At 33.6% G+C, this 18,144-nt stretch overlaps 1 protein-coding gene across 1 annotated transcript; it reads left to right on the forward strand.

The window, feature by feature from the left end:
- The first annotated feature begins 4,640 nt into the window (after window positions 1–4,640).
- LOC127083790 (uncharacterized) lies at window positions 4,641–14,207 on the forward strand. The gene is made up of 12 exons (XM_051024129.1): window positions 4,641–5,087; window positions 5,548–5,751; window positions 7,140–7,285; window positions 7,882–8,150; window positions 8,912–9,009; window positions 9,487–9,634; window positions 9,714–10,153; window positions 10,711–11,231; window positions 11,313–11,373; window positions 11,497–11,775; window positions 12,809–13,070; window positions 13,474–14,207. The coding sequence occupies exons 1-12, from the start codon at window positions 4,713–4,715 to the stop codon at window positions 13,812–13,814; spliced, it is 3,144 nt and encodes a 1,047-aa protein (XP_050880086.1). The 5' UTR covers window positions 4,641–4,712; the 3' UTR covers window positions 13,815–14,207.
- Window positions 14,208–18,144: the final 3,937 nt, after the last annotated feature.

Raw genomic sequence — 18,144 nt, forward strand, 5'->3', positions numbered from 1 at the left:
AGTATAATTTTTATGTTGACCTTTATTTATATTCACACATTCTTCTACTTTAACATAAATATTTGCTCTTGCAAGTACATTCATGACTTATATGTTGAAAGGAAACTTCAAAACAAGTATTGCATCTTAGATCCGACGTACATGGCTCTTACTCGCAGTTCGACAGGAAAGAATATCCTTATTTGCTTAAAAGATAGATTGAAAGGGAGCATCAAAGATTGTTATTTGACCCCGTTTTACCGCAAGTAAGTATATATTAATTTATGTTTTCATTTATAAATCAACTTTATACATATTAATTATTCTGAATGTTTATTCAGTGAACATTGACAACTAATTGTTATATGTCCCAAGAAAAATACTATAGTTAGGTTTTTCTCATTGCATTATGAATTGCCCGAAGACGCGGTTAACACTTTGAATTGGTAAGTGGTATTATTTTTAAATTTATAGTTGAATAACTTTTATTCATGTTTAATTTTAACTGATATGTGTAGAGTGATGAATGAGTATAATACACTCAAACATAATGTATTTGGTAAAAGACCATTCTATGTTTCCCCAAAAGCAAGTATATTACTTGTGCATTTATTGATATTATATTATTTGTGTGTATTAGTATGATATAAATATATGAAAATTATCTGTAGTGGCAAAAAGAACCCGACAACCATTCATGTGGATATTATGTTATGAGATATATGCTCATTGTCTCCACGAGCATTAGCGATGGATGGATGAAGCATAAGGTATTAACTTAATCCATATTTTCTTAAGTTCATGCTTTTTTTGTTAGCTTATCATAATTTAACATTTGTTCTAATTATAGGAGTTTAACAACCAAAAACCCTACTCAAAAGAAGATATGGATGACATTCGATCACGTTGGGCCAAAGTCTTTTTATCTTGTTATGATTCTAAAAAACAATAGTTTTTTCTTGGTGGTAAATGTGTAAATTTCCTTAATTTATTTTGTTCAAATATGTAAATATGTGTATTCTGTCTTGATGATCAGAACAATGTAAATTTCTAACTTTGGTTTAAATGATATGACATATTCCAATTATGTCGCATATTTTGTTGTTTATGTGTAAAAAGTGATACATGTAAGTGAAACTAAGATTTAAAATAATGTAAATATGGTATTCATTTGTTAATAGATTTATAATTATATGATACAAGCCAATGAAAATGATACATGCACAAAATTAGATTTTATCCTTCGGTTATTAAATAAAACCGAGGTAAATGAATACCTTATTACCTTAGTTATTACATAAAACCGATGGGTATATGGCGCGCGCAACAAAATTTAGAAAATAAAAAATATGCAGTTGATGGGGATCAAACTCATGACCTTTTAATTTATAACCCCAGTTTTATAAACACTGAGGTGACAAGTGATTGCTTTTCATGTCGCTTTTCGTTATCTCGGATGTGTAGTCGAGGTTAAATGCATTTCGTGCCTGATGCTAGATGTGTTATTTGTAGTTGTACATTAAGGGTAGTCAGATAATGCACCTGGTGAGAATGGTGGAGAGGAAGATTGAGGCTCTTGATTATGCTTAGAAGGGTTAGAATTTCTGTTTGGTCAAAATGCTACTCTAACCCAAAAATTGAAAGAATGTGCGTTCTTCGAGCCTTGGGGCGGTTATAAAGTCTTTTGAGAATACGTTGGAACATGTGGAGCATTTTCATCGTCCACTGGTTATTTTGAGGGAGGTCCGAAAAAAGATATTAAATACCCGTAATTCGTCAAGAAACCCCTCCCTTTAAAGTAATTCAATCTTTTCAGCCAAATGTTTCAAATCTGTAAGCTACTCTGATTGAACTCAACATTAGTGATTTTGAGTGTTACTGAAAAGCAAGGGTTATCTGATTGCATCGTAGACCTTTTAAACCATCTTGCAGTAATATGATACATCCATTGCTAACCACTTTGAACTTGTCTTTCTTTTGGTGACTTAGCCTTATTTCTTAGCCATATAACTTGAAAGATTTTATCTTTCCACTCTCTCTTTGGAGTTAGGTATAAATCTTTAGTTCTTAAGTTGTATGAAAAAGAATAAGTTTAAGGTTGCTCTTGGAAGTGAGCACAATTTAAAGTTTGAGGTTGAGGTACTAGATAAAAACGGTCAAAATTTCAAAATTTGAGAAAATAAGAAGTTGGAAAATGGAACTTCTTAAAAAAAAAGAGATAAAAAGAATAAAAAATGCATGTTAAGGACTACATTAGAAATACCTCTAGTACTAGAAATAAGGAGAAAAATGGTTTGATAAAAGAAGGAGAACTAAACACCTAACTCTTAAGGTTTAAACCTACATTCCCAAAAAATATCCTACCCGAACATAAGCTAAGATACAACCAAAAAATCCCTCAAATGTGTGTGTTTTGATTTCTTTGATGAATTATATTAGAACATGATCAAACTCATTATAAATTATTTTGCATGTTGATTGAGAGACTACCATGTCAAATGAGTGAATCAAGGTGAGATGTGAGATAAGTTGAGTACATGTCAAAGCTTGAGGTTGTTTTCTAAATTTGTCGGATTGAAGTTGGAAGCTAGAACGATGGTCAGGTAAAGAAAATTTCATATGGTGATGTTCAATTGTTATTATGCAACTTGTTTTTTGTTTGGAATTTATAGTGTAGGCAAGTTACTTGAGGACAAGCAACAATTCAAGTTTGGGATTGTGATGACACTCTGTCATTGTATAATTTCGGCTGAAGAAACAAATTAAAATAGGTTAAAGATGAGTAAAAATGAGAAATAAAGACCAACGAAAGATGCAAAAATGACTAAGTATGGATAAATAAGGACTTTGTGAAAATCAGGTGGAAAAAAGGAGCAAAAGTGTGCAGCTAATGGAATAATCATGCGCAACATCGACGTGTGATAGAAAAGCAAAGTCACCACTGCACGATGCAAGTTATAACGCGCCCGCTGATACTTTTTCTGAAGCGTTTATGACCCATTCTGACCGCTTTAAAAGGGGAGGTTTGGTACTTTTTCAAGGGTTTGTGTTTTAGACTGAAATTGAGGATTTACAATATCAAAAGGCATATTTGGAAAGCATTTAGAACAATTGTAGATCAATTCTTCAAGGGATCTCTTATACAAACCTCTTATTTGTATTTGGTATTATAATTTGTATTATGAGTAGCTAATTGTCTAGGTTAATTTTTGTGTGATGAACCTATTTTAATATTTTTGGGACATATGTTTGATTTTCTATTGCATGAATAATTTGAGTTATAATTCTATTCAATTGCACCTTGTTCTTAATTCTTTTTATGTGAGATACTCTTTTAATCTGAACTTGGACACATAGGGAACACTGACCATTGGTCTATGTGTTTGACCTAGGTCAATTGTTTTGCTTACGTCGGCTGAATATGGATATGAGCCCTCGAGTAATGGTTTATGAATTAATATTTTGTTGTATTGACTAATCTTGCTTACGCTGATGGACTAGGGATATAGAGCTCTGAGTATAGATTAATGAGCTATACACTAAGGGACTGAGTATAACAGTTTTGTTAATTCGGTGTGAAATTATAATGATGATATCATTCATGTAATACATCGACATCGACAGTAGAGAAATAGAGCATTCAATATAAAATCTAACCATTTTCGTATTATTGATTGGACATTTTATTTTATTTTCGCAATTAAAACTTGAAAACCCCATATTTAGTATTTTTTATACATTGCACAATATTATTTTGTTAAATAGCAATCCCCGTAGATTCAATCTTTTTATTACTGCGGCATTATCAGTATACTTGCCCGAGAAGTCATCAGTGGACTTATGTTGACGACTTCATAACATGGTTCTATAGGGCGTCACACCATATCAGGACACCTAACGTTCTTGGAAGGCCATATATGCCATCTAATCAAGAGGTAATGGAGGCTAAGGATAACCACATCAAGGACGTGACGACGGTTTGTCGACGTATTATGGGTTTGAGGAGATTGAGTATAAAGGTTGGACTTTTTGAGAAAGGTAGTCCCCTAATTGGTCCTCGTAGAAGACATGATTGTCGATGCACGAAATGCCTTGTAGTACATGTGGAGGAGAAGCCGTAGGATTAAACATACCCAATAATTTATGTTTTATTGTATTTTTTTCTATATTTTCAGAACAAGTTATGCATGGTCGGTACATTTTGAAAATTATATGATTTTTTCTTCATAATTGTGTAGTATTTTCTGAATCAATTAATGTATGCGTGTTCCTTCTAGTTTATGGTCTAAAATGATCTAAAATATATTGGCCTAACAAAATATCAAATTTAAGACAATGTTGCTGCTTAAAAAACATTTAATGCAGTATTGTAGAGATGCATTTCTAGATACACATAAATATTCTGAATTTATTTTTGACAAAAATAAAATATGTGACTGAATTACGAATGACTTATTTGATTTAGGTGCGTATGCATCTCCGAACCAGCATTTTCAATTTCCAAAGGTATGTGCATACCTCTAAAGAATGAAAAAAAATATTTCCCAAAAAAAAATCTCCACATTTAATGGAACACTAAACGGGTTTCAGTTATTATAGCCCAATATTTAAGCCCAAAACCAGCTAAACTAACATCCCGCTCAAATTCAAAACTTAAAACAATTACGATTGAAATTCAAACTCATCTTTTTTCAAGCTCCCATTTATTTTTTGTCGTTTTCCTAACTACCGTCATGGCGGACAACAACTCCGATCAAGAGAAGCGATTATCGCAAAAAATTGCCGCAATTCTCGACGAAGTTCGAACCTCATACGCCACGCACAACCGTAAACTCAAGGAACTATCTCTCCTCCGGTCCAAATCCACTTCACCGTCTCACTTCTTCTCCGCATTTTCCAAAGCCCTAATTTCTCTCTTCAAATTTCAAAGACGAATTGCCTCTGCTGACCGTGTTGTTTCCTTCGTCGCCTCTTTCACTGCTGCTCGTAATCCTTTGGATGCTGCAGATTGCGATGAGTTTCTCGACCATTTCCTTCATTTCCTCCTTGTTGCTATGGCGGCGGCAGATAAGACTGTTAGATTCAGAGCCTGCCATATTGCCTCCGAGGTAATGAATTTAGCTAAATTCAACTTAATCTATTTTCTGCTTTTTTTCAGTGTGTTAGGGTTTACATATGAGTATTGTTTTTTTTTTATATATATTTTTTTAAACTTGAATTTAGTTAAAAATGATTTATGTTCATGCCAAAGTGAGTTGAATAATAAATTTAAATTTGAGTGTGCAAATCATGTTTGAGAGAAAAACTATCATTACTAGTTTTAAGTCTTCTGAATCACTTTTGGCTCTCACAAAAGTGAATGCAAAATGTAATGGTTATGGAGTAAAGTTAGGTAACAGTTGGACATAGATCTGAGTGTATTGCGAAAATTAGAGCAGCATTTAATTTCTCCAACTAATGTGTCTGTGTTTATTAATTGTTGAGTTTGAAAGAAATTAAGTATGATAGACTAGCAGGTTTTCTAATTTTAATTATTTTTCATCAATTATTTTCGTTGTGATTTTATAGATAATATTGCGGTTGCCAGATGACGCAGAAGTGAGCAATGACCTATGGGATGAGGTAATAGAGGGCATGAAGGTTAGGGTACGAGACAAGATCCATTTGGTGCGTACTTTTGCAGTTAGGGCACTTTCACGTTTCGTCAATGACTCTTCCAACATTGACATTCTTGATTTATTCCTTGAGATGCTTCCTTTGGAGCAAAATGCGGTGAGTGTCCCAATTGGATCAATCAATTTTGTTTCCTTTTTAAATTCTCCCATGCCTGTGTCAACTGTGCTGTTTTCTGTATATTGTAATACTGTATACAGTTTTTAAAAGATTATATTATAAGATTAGATACAAGTTCATGTGAGGGTTTAACATTACAGTTACTGGTGTTAATTTTGATATTCTAGCCTGGCTTTGCATTGCAATATCATTTCTTCTGCAGCTAATAGTTATATGGCTACTTGAAGTTTTAATACCAGGTTGCTTGACCAAAAGATAGACACAATTGACTAAAACCATTTGCTCTGTTGCTATAGATAAAAATATAGTGTGCTGAAACTCTATATCCTTTAGTCAATAGTAGCTGTAGCAGTCCTTATAAGCCCTATTGCAGGGTCGTTTCAAGTTAATACTGTAGCACCACCATTAACAGCTGCTACGGTAAAACTTCTATAGAAGTACAATTTTTTTGGGCATTTAGTCATTTTATTTTCACCTCATAGTAGCAATTTTTCACACTCAACTTATGGTTATCGCCTCCGCCTCTGTCTGAACTTTTGGTCATTTCACTAAAATTCTACATGACAACGAAACAAGCTCTCCTCCTGTCTTGTCATTTTCTACTCTGAAACAACTTCATCTCCTCACCATGTGCGCCTTTCCAGAGGTCCTTTACGGTGTTATCAAATTGCTGCGCCATGGCCGCTATGGTGGATATACATGCCGGTTTTTAGGCTCGCCACAATGGTAAATATCGACTGATATAGCGGCGCCGCAAAAGCGACCGGTATGGCGGGATTTTGGCTACCCGCCACGGACCGCCATCCGCCATCAACAACACTGGTCCTTTATGCAACCTTCCAATGGCCCTTTCTGTGGCATACTAGCAGCCATCATCATATTGGACATAGTTGTCCCATTAAAGGAATCACTTGTATTTGTTTTAAATGCTTAGATGAGTTATTCGATGTCTTGGCGGTTAAAGCTTATTTACTTTATTCTAGTAGCTATGAATATTGATAGCAATGAATTCTAATTATTAGTAATATATATGTATTTAATGTTGTGCGTAGAATGGTATAAATAAATTTCTTATATTACTTCTCTAATCTTCAATGTAGCGGCCTTATTGTTACCCTCCATATTGTATAGTGTTTCAGCTGCTGTTTTGCTTCTTTATTCACCATTGACTACCTAGCTTAATCTCACTGTTTCCCCCCTTATTAATTAACCTAGTTACTGAGTTTTAAATCTTTTGTATTGTCATATCATTGGAATTGGAATATCTGCATGGTTCATTTTAGAATTTCTAGTACAGCTACATCTTAATGCTACATGCGTATGCAGAGATCTAGTATTCATTCTATTAAACCTGAAAATGTGTGCAGGATGTTCGTAAGATGATTGTGTTGTCTTTGCCTGCTTCCGGTGCAACCTCTCAAGTTATCATTGATTGTACCTTGGATGTGAGTGAATCTGTTCGCAAAGCAGCATACTGTGTTCTAGCTAATAAATTTCCTCTTCAAAGTTTAAGGTAAATGTGGTTTGGTGAAAGAACAATAATTCTATTCCTTTCTTCTCAAATTGTGCGAGATTTTACCCCCCTAAAAATCAGATCTTCGAATTTGCAAGGGTTCACCTTGGAGTGTAAATAAAGTGCCACTTGCCTACTGTTGAAAAAGAATCAAATCAACGGTCTATAATTTTTTAAATACGATGGGTAATGGTTAGTAAATGATCGCTATATGATAATCACTCTATTGATTTTCTCATTACTGTTTGCTGTTAGTATTTTAGTCCCTAAAGTGCACACTACAAATGCAAAGGATCTCAAGATTTCCTATGATTTGAAAATGAATAATACTTTCCATGTCCACTGTCCATACCTCTTCTAAGTCATTTAAACTTTCCGCAAGTTGGTATAAATTGAAGTGTCAAACATGTAATTCATATAATATCTTTGCAAGTCCTTTTTAATTATTTTGAAATAATGTAGTCATAGAATCCTATAAGTACAGTCGCCATGGGTGCATTTCCTTCTAGCAATCTTCTCAAATATCTTTTCCAATATTACTTTACTTAAGTGCCTTTTTTACAATTTTTGCTCTTTTATTTTCCTGGTTTCTGCAGCATTAAGCACAGGACGATAATTCTTCGGAGAGGACTTGCTGACCGATCTGTTGGTGTCTCGAAGGAATGTTTCAAACTATTGAAAGACGAGTGGCTTATAAAATGCTGTAATGGTGATCCTTTACAACTTTTGAAGTATCTCGATGTTGAAACTTATGAATCAGTGAGCGAGTCTGTCATGGAGGCACTTCTAAAAGCTGGCTTAGTAAAACTAAAGAATGGTGCAAGTATCCAGCAGTATATATCATCAAATGGTGACACAGCAGAGGGTAAGACACGGTTATTAATTAAATATTAAATACTTTTATTTGTTTCAGCTTTCAGTGTTGGTACATGTTGCTTAATTAAATCTTTCAAAAACAAATTTAAAGTCCTGTTTGATATATCATGTTTGTTATGAATAATGATTCTGAGGATACATACACGCACATACTCACACACATTGCACTTTTAATAACTTTTTTCTAAAATGCTAATTTAACGTTGTAATGAAATTTCTCATTGAGTAGAGTCTACAAATTTTATAATATTCAAAAGGTTTTCAAAACTTTATTGATTTACTTTATTTTGATGGCAAATATGCCATTCATGTAAATATCTACTATTACATTCTATATATGCATAGATGTCCATACGACCTATAATGTGTATAAACAATCACCAAGATGAAATTTAAGTTTAAACAATTGATTTGATTGTATACACGTTATACAAAAAGTTATTCATGAGGATAAGTATGTCAATTGTGATGCTTGACGGGCACGAGCTGATCAAACAATTTTTATGTTCACGGGCTCAAATTGTGAGAAGATTTATGGAAATGGTCAAGTTCGGCGGAATGATTCAGGTTTTGCCCTTAAACAATCTTGCACTTGTAAACCTTTAGCCATTTTCTTGCCTCGTTGAATGTAGTTTCCTGAATGCCAGGGTGATAACTCACCCGTTATTTTTTAGCTAGTAGGTTGAGATTAGGATTTAACCTCGCTGGTTGTTATTTACCATATTTTATTGCTTTGCATACTAATTGTAGGGGAAGCAGTTCATTGTCCTCCAAGCATTGTATTGATGGAAGCAGAGGCTGCTCTTTATTGGAGAATTGTTTGCAAGCATTTGCAGTCAGAAGCACATGTGAGTCAAAAGGAACATATAGCCATTTTTTTCGTATTTACTGCTCACTTTTTTTTCAATTTTTAAAATCAGTGTTGTCAAATAGATGGAATACGGGACTATAGCGCTATTCTTAGCAGATTTTACTAAAACAATATCTTTATCAGTTAATATCAGAGGTATTTATGCACATAATTTGGGTAAATGTTTTATATCCAAAAAGAGAAAGGGACTAATAGCCGATACTCAGTGTTAATCATGCTCTTTTAGTTTATGTTTTTGCTATCATTTTAATGCATAGGTTACTTGTTGCTATATTTGTTATTAATATATTTTGAAATAAAATCAGAATACATCTATGGCTTCATAACTGTCTTTCTTGTGTCCTCCCTGTTTATTTACTTTTGAAATATAATTATTATTAAAAGTGTAATTATAACTATTAGGACTTACATTTTTCCTCCAACTTACTGAGGTTTATGATTTGTGCCCCTATAGACCTTAGGCTCTGATGCTGCAGCCACAGCGGGTACCGAAGCAGAAGTATATGCTGCAGAAGCATCAGATAAAAATGATCTTCTAGAAAAAATTCTTCCTGCTACAGTTGATGATTACATAGAGTTGGTCAGAGCTAATATCAATGCTGGTACATATAAGTTTATTTGGATGGTGCTTCTACGCCCAACTCTAATGCATACTTAAGCCGTTCAATCTAATATCTGCAGGATCGAACCATCGATTTACATGCCGGCAGCTGCTTTTGCTTGGTGCTATGTTTGACTTTTCTGACACTTCATATAGAAAAGCTGCTAGTGCATTTCTGCAGGAACTGATGAGCAAGCCTCCTGAGCATGAGGTTGATAATGAAGGGAATATTGTTGTCATTGGGGATGGCTTAAGTTTTGGTGGAGATACTCACTGGGCAGAGGCCATAGCCAAATTATCAAGGAAAGTCCATGCTGCTCCTGGTGAATTTGAAGAAGTTGTTGTTGCAATCGTAGAAAAGCTAGCTCAACCTTGCAGAGAGAGAGCAGCAGATTGCGTGCAGTGGATACACACCCTTTCCCTTATTGGCCTTTTATTGAAAAATGCTGTGTCCATGCGCTTTCTTCAGGGCAAGGCTATAGAACCAGATGAACTACTCCAATCTTTACTTCTTCCCGGGGTACAAATTGTTGCAAATTTCTTTATTGCCTTTTAAATCTACATTTATCGATTCGTAAATCTGCCAAATATACACTACTATAGTTATTTAAACTGACAAAAATGTTATGCATGCAGTGTGTTCTAGTTTACAACAACTGGAAATGATTCTTACATCATTGAAACTTTCTTCTGGATTTTTTGATTGATCTTTTGCAAGAATTAAACGTTTTTAAAATTTAGAAAAGTATGTTGAATGTTGATACACATACTACAAAATAAATCGACATCTTCCAATCTTAAAAAGTTCGTTTACTTCAGTTTCTCATGCCTGAGTGAACAATGATAATAATACTTACTGTTGATATGAAGTTTGCCGAAACAAAAAAGTTATGAACTAATGTAGGAGATACAAAACATATACACAGTATATACATTGTATTAAGAAATTAACTTTCAGATGAACATGGCCGTGCGATTTGATAATTTGCTTGAGGGCTGAATCAGTTTATACTAGTAAATTTTGTTTGAGGGCATTGCTTACTAACTATTTACTGGTCTGGACATTGAAATGCACAGGCAAAACAATCTCACTTGGACGTGCAAAGGATTGCTGTAAGATGTCTTGGCCTCTATGGGCTTTTGGAGAGGAAACCAAATGTTGAACTTGTGAAACAGCTAAGAGTTTCATACATTAAGGGGCCACATATAATTAGTATAGAGGCTGCTAAAGCATTAATTGATCTTGTGATGTGGCATGGTCCTCAAGAAATTGACAGTGTTTTAAATCACGAAATTCCAAGCCAGTTAAACTGTGACAAAAAGTGTTTTTGTCCTGTGAACTTCTCTGATTTCGAAGGGGATTCAAATTCAAACGTTGACATACTTGATCTTTTATACGGTGGCTTTGAAAATGAAGACTGGGCTAATCCTTTAACTAGCAATGAAGATGAATGCATTTATGCTATACTTGGGGAGGGCTTTGCGAAAATTCTTCTCCTAAGTGACAACTATCCAAGCATACCAGCTTCTTTGCACCCTGTGCTTTTATCTAAACTCATTTACTTGTACTTCAGTGACGTATCAGAAAATCTGCACAGGTGGTATCTAATTTTCTCCTTTTGTACCACTCTTGCCCTGTATAATGAGCTAATTTAGATGGAATATTTCTCCCCTGCCAGGTTGAAGCAATGCCTATCTGTTTTCTTTGAGCACTACTCGTGTCTCTCAACAAAACACAAGGCAAGCATTCAAGATGTCATATTTTCTCTGTTTTAAGTTATCCATTATTCTTATTTTTTCTTTTCTTATTCGAATGCCATATCTTACTCCGGCCTTAATTGGTTTATTTCTTAAATACTACAGAGGTGTATATTGAAGGCTTTCGTTCCAGTTATGCGTTCAATGTGGCCAGGAGTTTTTGGCAATTCCGGGGGTTCTCCTATTATGGTGTCTCAGTTACGTAAGCGTGCAGTTCAAGCTTCACGTTTTATGTTGCAGATGGTGCAGATTCCATTATTTGTTAAAGAGACTGAAGCAGTGTGTGAAAACTCTAGTACAGAAACCCCACAAGTTATAGATAGTTGTGCTGAAGTTCCATTTGAGTGTGGTGAGGAGGGGCTCGCACTACACATAGCCATAGAGGTAAATCATATCCACAAATTGAACTTGTTCTTCTATTCACCTAACTTGGTATGCTAAGGCGTACACCTTCACCTTATTTGGATTGGTAGGATTTAATTAGTCAACATAAATCTTCTTTATTTGATCCTATGGCTTTCTTTGGGAGTTTGGAGAGCATTTGGGGAGGAGATTTGTAAAAAAAATCAGAGATCTTTTAACATTTTTTGAAATTGTGCCTTTGTATAGAATGATAAATGAATGTTTATTATTACTATATTTTTAATTTTCAGAATGTTATAACAAAAAATATATTTGAATTTTTTTTGGAATCCCTCCAAAACCCTCCTATAAATACACATTTTGAGTTCCCCAAATTAGGTTTTTTTTGTGTGTTATGAATAAAAACAAACCCTTTCAACCAAAATCCTTCAATTCTTTTCACTCTATCCTTCACTTTTTTTCAAAGCCCTCCACTCCCTTCCCCCAAACTCCCAAACAAAGCCTAAATGTTTTATTTTATTTACTTATTATTTCTCTTTTGTCAATGTTGAGATATATCGTAAGATGATATCTGTATATTATGGCTGCAAAACGACTTAATTTTATTTATTTGCAACTTAAATTGAACAAACTAACTTAAAGCAGCACTTTTTAAAATTAAAAAAAAAAAACTTATTTGAAGCTCTTATATTGTTGCACATTGCACTCAAATTTAAATGGCAAACTGTAGTACAGCCTTTTCCTGAAGATATTTAACACAAAAACTGAAAAAAATTCTGTTAGCCATGTTTGTAATCCTATCTGCATTGCATAAAAAGTTGAATTGATTTGAAAACTATGATATTGTACTGAGGAATTTATTGCTTAAATTAAAGCTGGTGGATGTCTCATAGACACATTATACTGAGGAATTTATATGTTAACTGTTAGTTAGGGAAGAAAAAGAAATGTCTTATATGAACTTCATGTCCATGGCTGAATGAAAATGTTGAACGATTCAAAATTTAAATAATGTTTATTAGTTGTTAGTCTTCTTACTCTCTACTTTGTTAAGGTCGCAAGCTTTCACTCAAAGAAGACAGCTGCTGAGAAGGCATACGTATCGGCATTATGTAGAATACTTGTCTCGCTTCATTTTCGGTTATCAGAACAAGGGCCCATTAAAGTTATGAGGAAGCTTTTAAATCGTCTGACTGAATGTGTATCTTCAGAGAAGGATATTGTTAAAGAATTAAAGCGCATGGCTGATCATCTAATGACAGTTGACAGGCAACAAGATCAGGAGTTGTTGCAGGATGACGTTAATCTCATTTTCGGTAATGCTATTTTTTTCCTGAGAATGTCTGAAAGCATAACATGCCTAGCCATGGTTCTATTCTTTTGTTATCTTATCAAAGTCTTATATGGTGATTAAGTTGTAGTCTTATAATTATGATGATGTGGGGACAAGAAGTTTGTCCAGCAAGCAAAAGAAACCAACTAAATTAAAATTTAATCAGTATCAAGTAACATGAAAGACCACTTTTTAAGATTTGACACAGCTATAATTCGTGCAGTGTTAGCAAGCAGTTTTAATCTTAATCTTTATCAATTATTTATATCTGTCATTTCATTTGCAATCTAATTTGGGCTGTATTATGCAGTTTTACTGGCCTTACATATCCATTTTGAAAACCTTTTTTACTGCTAACATTTTTCTCCCCCTCCCTATTTTTAAAGGGAAACTAGAACTTGAGTTCAACCTGGATTTGGATGCTTCTGTTGCAATGCCACAAACACCAGCTGTACAGCCAACGAGAGCCACACGGACAAGGAGAAGGGTAAGGATTGAGAAAGATAGTTCTGATTCTGAGGACGATGAAGAAGTTTTACCTGCTTCTGTGGTTCCTACCACCATTAATACCGTAATAGGTCGCTCACAGAGAGCAAGCAAAACTGCAGCCATGAACAAGATGTCGTCTACATGTAGAACACTTGAAATTGATGAAATCGACGAGCTAGAGGAAGAAGAGTCGAATGTGACATCTGAAGATTCTGAAGAATCCGACCAGAATAGTTAAATACACAGTTGACATAATATATTTGTTGGTCACTGCTTTTGAATTTTATTAAACATATATGTTGTATTGTTTGATTTAGATTGCAGGTTTTGTGTAGGAATACTCAAAAGTTCATCTTGCACCTGCTTGTGCAAGTCGTAGGCTATTGGTATTGCATTTAGTTGGAGTGAATGAAATTCATGCGTTCAGTAACACTCATTAGTTAGTTATCTATTGTACTGTACAATTTGTAATTGTAGCTCTAAAATGCATTCTCTGTTCTATTGTACAAGACAATTTGTAATTGTAGCTCTAAAATGCATTCTCTGTTCTACTGATACATACGGATGTAAAATTGCTAAACTAATGTGTTTGAGAATTGAGGCCTTGCAAATGACTCTGCTTCCGAATATACATTTTTTAATCTTCTTCAATGATTAACTATTTTATTAAAATTTAATTATTTTACTCTTAACTCATTTCGAATACATGTTATTGGTAGTTTATTTGTGTGGCTAAAAAAGAATCTAAGTTATATAGTACAAATGTTGTCTGTTAGGCCAAAGCATATACCATGTTTGTGATTGCTTCCTTATTTTTAGTTTAGGTAGATAAAAGACCATATACTATTAATCATCGTGCCATAAAATATGCAGGAAAAAGAAAATGAAGAAGATTTGCAGCATAACTGAATCCAATACAAAACAAATAATCTTGTACTATAAGAAAATTTATTGTCCCCACCAACACCCAAATTAATATAAACTCAAGCCTGAATTGACCGAATTGAAGCTCCCATGCCGGATGATGTGTCATGCATCCTTCCATGGTCCCATATAAATTAAATTAAAATATATTTTATAAATGTTGTAAATTGTTTATATAAATTGTTTTGAAGAATTTATAAAATTATACTTGAGCCTTAAATAGTGGTCTATGTCATGGATAACACGTCCAAGTCCCCTAATATAAAAAGGAAAAACCCTCCCAACCATTTGTGGACACACTTTGCACATGATAGGTGAAAATTCTCTTTTTCATTTTTTCATTTTCATATTGCATTTTGTGAGCCTAAAAAGTTCAAAAGAAAAAGACAAATGATCGAATACAAAAACAAAAGAAAGTGAAGTCTCTAGTCTTTTTAAAATAGACATTAATGAATTATCATGCAATTATTTAATAAAGAGGCATGACATTGACTCTACCTAAGTCTTTCAAATGTTTAGTTAGCTTCTTTACACTATTCATGGTCCCCATGGATTTACCTTTCGTTTTCATCTTTAACTTGATGACTCAAATAAAGTTGATAGATGATACAAAAATGAGTTCAATATTGTATTCAATTTTGAAGTAAATAAAGAAACTCAACTTCAATATCCTCTAACTTACTAAGGAATAGTAGTATCCTATGCGTGTAAGCAAGAATTCTATGTTACTATCATTGAACATAATTTCTTATCTTATTTAATATATTGTAATAACAGAACAAAATGATTTCCTTTTTTGTTTCCACTTTGAAAATTACAAGTTTATGTTCAGGGCCAGCCAAAAATACTTACAGGCTTAAAGAAAAAAAATAAAGACTCTTTGTTAATATATGTAATAAAATATGAGACATTCAATTGTTTTTATAATTATAATGGGGGAGTATTATGGAGAAGGTGATATAATTAATTTTGAAAAGAAACATATGGGTAATATATTGATTTATTTGATAAGTTGGTCAAATACAAACAGATTAAAATTTTATAATCTGCAAATTAGCGAGCATGCATGTGCTGCGACCATGGTGCGAGGCATGCAATTAAAGCATACACATGGGCTGTTATTGACTACCAGTTAAATTTTTATTTTAAATATAAATTCCTTTGAAAAACAAGTTTCCATAAACAAGACCAACGTATTTATATGCAAAATAATTCTGTAGGAATCACTCATGAAACTATATTATATGATCATTTTAGATCGAATTAGAAATAAATATAAAATGATTAATATATGTGAAAATTATCATTTCAAACTTATAATATTAACATGTAAATTTAATGTTTATTTACTATGATACGAAGGTGGTTCACATGGTATTGGTTGGGTTTCTATTATTTAGCTGAGTGGTGCAACACTTTATTCAACAAGCATGGGGATTCTCTGATTATTGTCCGATTATTTTATGCGTTAATTTTTCTGCTAATTTTTCTAATTATATGCCAAAGAGCAGTGGCAAGCGTGTAATGTCATTGGACGAGGGATTTGTGTTGAAAGAAAAATATAAGGCCTTAAAAGGAAAATTGAGAGAATGACATATGGGAAAAATTTAGATGCTCAAATCAAATTAGCTAAACAGATACTTTGTGCTTTGGATTTGAAAGGGTCGAGCTTGTTGAAGATGAGGTGGTGGAGAAAAGAGTAGTTTCTACTAATATTTTATCCTTGTCTCGAGCTCAGTGTAGCATTCAGTGTTAAAAGGCTTGTTTATCTTGTCTTCCGGGGGTGATGATAATTTCAGATGCTCCCGTGGCAACATGAATAGTAATATTCTTAAACATTTTATTTTTAGTATCCTGGTCAACAATGTGCGAGAGGATGAAGTAGAAGGAATTCATAGTTTAGTATTCAACCACTTTCCTAATGATTTTATTTCTGATGGGACTCTAGACCTAATTGGAAAAACTTTCATTTCAATGTGAAAGGAAGTGATGTATTGTGCTAGTTATAAAGGCCTAAGAGTCCGATGATGTCAATTTTGGGTTTTTGAAAGAGTTTTGGGAAATTATTAAAGGCGACTTTATGATATTCTTGCATTAGTTTCATAAAAGTGGTAAACTTATGAAAGGATCAAACAATATTTTTATAACTTTGATACCAAAAAAACCCAATCCTCATAGTCTCTCGGATTACCGCACTATTTCTCTGGTTGGGTGTAAGCACAAAGTTCTTGCAAAGGTTTTGGCAACAAAAATTGAAGTTGGTAATTGGTAATCTCATCTCAGATGCACAATCTGCTTTGGTGAAGGGTCGATAAATCCTAAATGGTATTCATATTGGTAATGACGTGGTTGACGATACTAAAATACTGAGAAAGAACTTATTATGTTTAAGGTAGACTTAGAAAATGCTTATGAATCTATAGAGTGATGTTATATAGAAGAAATTATGGTTAAGATGCACTTTCCTAATAAATGGAGATGTTGGATTAAGAATTGCTTGAGTTTAATTTTAGCATAGTTCTTGTAAACACTTTTCCAGCAGAAGAATTTAGGTTGGGAAGAGGATTGAGGCAAGGTTGTGATCCTCTTTTCACTTTCTTATTTCATATTTCTGTCGAAGTTTTTAATTCGTTGTTAAAAGATTTTGTTAACAATGGATTATACTTTTTTGGGAATCAGGTTGGGCAAAACAATTAAATTAGGATACCACATTTACAATTTGTAGATGATACATTGATCTTGAGTGATAAGAGTTAGACAAACATAAGAGCAATCAAAGCCAACTTAAGATTGTTTGAGCTATTTTTAGAACTCAAAGTCAATTTTCATAAAATCCTTTTTATAGGTGTTAATGTTACTTAGACCTGACTAGTTGAAGTGACACATGTTCTTAATTGTAAGATTGAAGTTTATCTTTTACTTATCTTTGCCTCAAAATTGAAGGAGATTCTCTTAAATGATCTTTTTGGATTCCCATGATTGATATAATTAGGAAAAGGCTCCCATGGTGTAAATGTCGCCAGTCATATATGAATGGTAGGATTATATTACTCAAATGTGTCTTGTTTTCTCTTTCGATTTACTTTATTTTCTTCTTCAAGGCTCCAACATGTATCACTTCTAAATAGAATATTTATCTAATTTTTTTCCTTCTTTTTTTGGGAGGGGGCGAGGAAGCTAGAAAGGTCCATGGAACAAAGTTTGTCTTGATCGAGACAAATGAGGTTGGGGGATGAAGAGGTTATGTGATTCAATTATTCCCTTATAAGAAAATGTTGGAGGCTTAGAACAAATTAGAAGGATTTGTGGTTTATGATGTTGATGCATAAATATGGTGGTGTGAGAGGTGAGGTGCAAGATGGTGGAGAAAGGCGTCAGGGTGATGGAAAGATTTGGATTTTATTAGGGAATAAGTAAAATTGTCTAGGGATAATGGGTTTGAAGAGACTCTTTTTAGGGAGGCGGAGAACGGTGAAAGAACTTACTTTTGACATGATCCTTAGATAAATGGAATACTTTTGAGAGTAAATTCATTAGATGTATCAACTTTCTCAAGTTAAAGAGGCGTTATTGGTTGATATGTGTAGATGAGGATGATAGATGAATGATGGTTGTTAGAGGTGGATACACCGTCTATTTGCATG

This window comes from Lathyrus oleraceus, chromosome 5 (genome assembly GCF_024323335.1).
Source record: "Lathyrus oleraceus cultivar Zhongwan6 chromosome 5, CAAS_Psat_ZW6_1.0, whole genome shotgun sequence".
In the NCBI taxonomy this organism is placed as follows: domain Eukaryota; kingdom Viridiplantae; phylum Streptophyta; class Magnoliopsida; order Fabales; family Fabaceae; genus Lathyrus; species Lathyrus oleraceus.